General features: G+C 41.7%; 1 protein-coding gene across 2 annotated transcripts; it reads right to left on the bottom strand.

Moving 5' to 3' along the window:
• Positions 1–1,217: 1,217 nt before the first annotated feature.
• On the bottom strand, positions 1,218–4,346 carry LOC125550772 (50S ribosomal protein L19, chloroplastic-like). 2 transcript variants are annotated; one of them, XM_048713859.1, is made up of 6 exons: positions 4,195–4,345; positions 3,825–3,998; positions 3,552–3,746; positions 3,348–3,434; positions 3,143–3,276; positions 1,218–1,570 (listed from the first exon to the last, which is right to left on the bottom strand). In XM_048713859.1, the coding sequence occupies exons 2-6, from the start codon at positions 3,981–3,983 to the stop codon at positions 1,468–1,470; spliced, it is 678 nt and encodes a 225-aa protein (XP_048569816.1). In that variant the 5' UTR covers positions 3,984–3,998; positions 4,195–4,345; the 3' UTR covers positions 1,218–1,467. The 2 variants fall into 2 exon arrangements, with proteins under 2 accessions (XP_048569816.1, XP_048569815.1); XM_048713858.1 differs by having other exon boundaries at positions 3,552–3,998; positions 4,195–4,346.
• Positions 4,347–5,349: the final 1,003 nt, after the last annotated feature.

Here is a 5,349-nt window from a genome sequence, read left to right as displayed (position 1 = left end):
TCGCATGCTACATCAGATGCCAACGTGCCAAGGTACTGCACCCAAATTCAAATGTGTATCCTATATCCCATTCTATATTATATATAGCTAAAAGAGTGATCCCCCCTACTTCTAATGTTCTTAACATGCATGCTTTCGCATCATCAAAATTGTTGTGGCTATTAGATTTACTAGCTTGATTCACCACCATTCGTTCGATATATGCATGAGAATCCTCTACCATGCAACATCCATTAGTGCATTCTAAGTAAGTTTTAGATGAGTATTGCATTTAAATTGTGACATGCACTACAACCCACTACATATTTTTCCTAGCCATGCAACCATGCCACATCAACAAGCCATGTATGTAAGTTATAAGTTATATTTTTTTCCACTAGCATATCGATGCAACGCTGCCACCTCATCATTTCATGCATGTAAGTCATTGGTTATTATTTTTTGCATTAGATTTTGTGTTCTCCTAGACATGGTACGTGTGTTGGGCGCTTGGAGCATACCTGTATGGCTGTACAGTTGACCTTCACTTGTTTATTAGAAACAACACTCTTTTCCTCTATTGCTAAATATCTACAACCCACTATATTTCTTCTAGCCATGCAACCATGTTACGTCAGCAAGCTATGCATATAAGTTACAAGTTATATTTTTTGCATTAGCTATATCCATTGGCACTGCCATGCCACATCATCGGTTCATGCATGTAAGTCATCCGTAATTTTTTTGCACTAAACACTGTGCTCTCATAGACACGGTATATGTGTTGGGAGGATAACCACATAGGTGATCCTTCACTCTTTTTAGAAATGTCACTCTTAACTGCAATCCAATTTTTATTCTCCTTTATACATCATTTTGTTATATGCTTTATATTTTCTTAATATTTTTGAAGGGTAAATCGAGAATACTGTTACATCTTAATTTCATTAGTTTTAGTTATTTGTGTAGCACCTAATTATGCATTTCTTTGAATAAGATTACCGCGTCAACCACACAGGGTATCATCTAGCTAGACAGATAGATGATGTACCCAAGTGCACCCAGCAGCTCTGCCCCTTCCATCCTTGCATTGCATGATGCGCGGGTTGCTACTGAGAGACATTTCTGTGAAATGTGAATAAACACTTTACAGATTTGGCATGAGAACGGTGCTACTGAGAGACATTTCTGTGAAATGTGAATAAACACTTTACAGATTTGGCATGAGAACGGTAATCTCGATGGCAGGAAGCATGTTATAATAATAGTTTCACTTTGATGCGTCAAATATTCCAGCTTTGTTATGATAAAGGCAAATACGTACTAGGTAAATAATGGCAAGCAAGAGACCTCATCCCCACTATGAGAAGTACAAACTATGGCTTTACAAAGATGAGACCAAATAGGTGCGATTCTCAGACTGCAACCGTCGCTCCGTCAGAAACCATGCTGGTTGATCCAACAGGGGGAAAATCCTAGCCGAAAGCCTCATTTTCTAAGTGCATTCATCCTGTCTCTCAGGTAATACAGCTTAGCTCTCCTGACTTTCTTCCTGTCCAAGATCTTCATTTCTTTGATGTTTGGTGAGTAACTGAATGGAAAAGAGAAAGTCGCATCAGAAATATAATCCAAGCAAATACTTGATAGCTAATTAGGAGAAAGACATGTGGCCATTCAAACAACAATAAACTTAAAAAATCATAAATAATGGGAAGCTCAAATCAATCTAGCTAGTACTCCCTCTGTCCAGAAATATAAGATGCTTTGGATATTTCAATATGGACTACATATGGACAGAAATGAGTGAACAAACACACTAAAATGAGTCTATATACACCCAAATCAGAAAAAAGTTGGAAAATATTATAATAGTGGATCGGAGGTAGTATCATATATGCTGGCAAAGATGCAGGGGTTATATGTAATCATATGTCGATATCTTTCAAGTTTAATTCTAGTTATGCTAGGTCTAAATATTAAAAGTTGAATACATACATATAACTGCAGAACAGAGCACAAAGATCCTGAGAATCAAAAGAAAAAAAAACATATAAACTGCTACTTGTAGCATTCTTTGAATGTATTTGTTTCCACAGAAAATGCAGAACAAACAAAGAAAAGGCCACAAGGTCAGAACAATTGGGATTTGAACATAACCGGATGACGTGTTTATGGAACTACAACCTCCACTTCGAACAGGAAGCTAAAAGGGCACAAGCAGTCATGTCAATCATTCCACAAAATAGCCAAAGGGATCATATGTGCCTACTTGGTACCAGAAACTAGCTGTGCCATCTCATCATTAACTTATTTCAGGGTCATTACCTAAGTATGTACCATAGCATGGACCAGAATATAGTATGCATGGATTTACAACAAATGGAAGGACCAGATGAATCTAGTTTGATTGTTCTCATCAGCAAATGAGAAACTAGAGGAACATAAGGAAGTCGGCTGTTGGTTATCTAGCCTAAACAGGAGACAGGGGATGGGAGTGTGACAAGATAAAACTAGCAAATGCAGGAGATGGGAAAGAGTGAGGAAAACAACTACTCCCTCCGTTCACAATATAAGATGTTCTATCTTTTTTCTGAATCGGATATATATAGACACGTTTTAGTGTGTTTATTCGCTCATTTCAGTTTGTATGTAGTCCATATTGAAATATCCAGAACATCTTATATTTGTGAACGGAGGGAGTAGCAAATAGGGGAGAGTCCTCCCACAAGTTAGCCCTTGGGCCTCTCCCCCAACATCAGCAATACCAGCATGACAAAAACTTTACTACCTGAGCAGTGAGCAGTCTTCTCAGTTCTGCAAACATCCAACTAGATTTCTCACACAGGAATTACACAGCTACTGTTTCACTGGCCTTAATTTATCCGGGGATATTGTTAGGTATTTTCTTTTTGAGAGAAAGGATATTGTAAGGTTACTCACAAACAAGGGACAAGAACTCCCTGTCTGATATCCTAACGGACAGGGAGAAGTAGCCCACTAAGAACATGACGTTTAGTGGTTGTTGAATTGTTGCCAGATTTGAATAAAGGATATAACAGAACCAAGAGGTACTTCAATCTCAGCATGATATGTTCCAAGACAAAGCAGTATAAATATTTCAAAAAACAATGGAGTAGAAGAGCACATGTTTGGTTTGACTTACAGTGGAAAGACGGACTCAACTCCCACACCAGCTACTAATCTACGCAATCTGAAGGTTGTATTTATCCCAGCATTGCGCCTTGCTATCACAATCCCTTTCAATGTAGACTCTCGCCGTTTGTTCTCAGGAACTTGCTGTTTATTCACAGGATCAGTGCCAGAAATGTATCTGGAGAGCGCTAAAGCAGGAATGTGAAATGCTATACCAATCTCATCTGAATGATGCATCCAGGCTGCACATCAGGGATCTCCCTCTCCGAACGGACCTTATCAACCGCCTCTTTGTTCAAGATCTGCAAACCCAGACAAAGAATATAACAAGCAGTTTTATGCTTTTGCGGTAACATTGCGGCTACTGGATGTTATATACTTAGTAGACTAGTAGTTCCTGCAAGTAACACAAAGTTTACATTCATAATGTGCCTGGCAGTCTTGTCGGGCCTCTTGAACTTGATGCGTGGGGGGTGCTCAACCGCAGGGGAGCTGGAATCGTCCTCGTCCGAGGCAACCTCAGCACTTCCCACCGTCGACAAACCCCTCGGCATGAGAACCTCCGCGCAGAAACCAGAGGAAGCAGTCACACCATGACATGAAATGAACCGATTCTGCACGCAAAGAAATTGATCCATATGACATGACCTGGACAAATTCGAAGAAGACACAAAAGAGGACAAGAATCCTACCCCAGTTGGAGGAGTGAACCCGTAAGTGCTGAGGTGTTTGATGGCCGAGGATGGCGGCGTAGCCCCCGGCTGAGTGGCTACAGGAGCAGCAAACTCCAGGAGCCTCGCCGCAGCCCCGCGGCTTCCGGCTCGGCAGACATTCCGGAGCAAAGATTGCATCCTGAGGCCCGCACGCTGCGAAGAAATTGCGGAGTAAACCAGGGGCGGATCCAGTATAGGACATGGGTCATAATTTTTGCAAGAAATCGAAGTTAGTGGGTACTCTACAATGCTGCTGTGCTGGTAACTGTGTCAGATCCGGATACAAATATCTGCATCAGGGTTCCGGGTGCTCGGTTATGGAAAGATGAAAGGGAAGGGAAGGGCGTACCAGGTGGTTGGATGCTCGTCGCCGGCGAAGGGGCAAGACGAAGAGGGCGGCGCCGCCAGGAAAGAGAGGGAGAGAGAGGGGAACGGAGGGCTGGTGAAAGAACAGAGACTTACGTCAGGCGACGAGCCGGCCCAGGCCCAGCGGGAAACAGCGACCCAGCTCGGGGGCAGGAATTGGCCCGTTTCTCTATTTTCCGTTCTTTCTTTTCCCTGCAATCTTTATGATTATTAGTTTATTGTATTTATTTCTTCAAGAAAAATTGTAGTGGATGCATGTTTTATTAGGTAACACGGTAATTAAACATAAATATTACAGTATAAAACAATCCTCCCAATAAAGCAATACTGGATCCCATGTTCGAAAGAAAAGATAAACGTAGCAGCTTAAATAAAAGCATCAGGAAATATATGTGATTTGTTTCATAAAATAGGAAGGTATTAAATGCATCTCCAGCCTCATCATGAGAAAAATGTTCGAGCTTCATGTAAAAATTGTTCTAGCTTATACTAGTGACCATGTGGTACATCTGGTGGCAGCGGAGACAAGCGGTGAAAGGGGAAACCATACAGACCCGTGACAGAACGGCCTTGTCGATTAGGGTACTGACTACAAATTTTGTATGAGCAAATTCACCAAACCAGCCAAGCCGAAAGATAGACCGGATATGGAGGAAACCTGACTCAGGTATTGTGAAAATCAACGTGGACACGTCTTTTCATGCTGATACATTGGCCGGGGCTTGTGGAGCCATTGCAAGAGATGACCAGGGGAATTTCGTTGCAGCGGCAAGCTGGGTTTTGGCTTATGTCCCTTCGGCAGATTCAGCAGAAATTAATGCAATCAGGTATAGGCTGATCCTTGCTGCTAATATAGGATGCACCAAAATTGCTATTGAATCAGACAGCATGAATGCTCTTGAGGCGGCTGCAGACCTAGATACCTACATGGGAGGTGATGCTGCAATTATAGTTGAAGCAACAATCTTGGCGATGGAGTTTTCAACTGTTAGTTGTGTTCGATGTTGTAGGTGTTGAGTATATGTGCTATGTGCATATTGTGTATTGGGTCTACCTTCTAGTTTCTTATATAGTTGAGGCCCGTGACCCACTTTGTACATCATATATACATGCCTATGCACGAAGAGCCAGAGACGGA

The sequence above is a fragment of the Triticum urartu genome, chromosome 4 (assembly GCF_003073215.2).
Source record: "Triticum urartu cultivar G1812 chromosome 4, Tu2.1, whole genome shotgun sequence".
NCBI lineage: Eukaryota > Viridiplantae > Streptophyta > Magnoliopsida > Poales > Poaceae > Triticum > Triticum urartu.
Note: the sequence above shows the minus strand (reverse complement) of the source record. Positions and strands in the feature narration are given on the sequence as shown.

Bases quoted from the DNA above. Each gene is read 5' to 3' on its own strand.
- LOC125550772 (XM_048713858.1), bottom strand. From the start codon at position 3,983: ATGCAATCTTTGCTCCGGAATGTCTGCCGAGCCGGAAGCCGCGGGGCT. The intron at 3,277-3,347 runs GTATAGCATTTC...GTGAATAAACAG, and splicing joins GCATCATTCAGATGAGATTG to CAAGTTCCTGAGAACAAACG. The intron at 1,571-3,142 runs GTAAGTCAAACC...TTTTCCATTCAG, and splicing joins GTTGAGTCCGTCTTTCCACT to TTACTCACCAAACATCAAAG.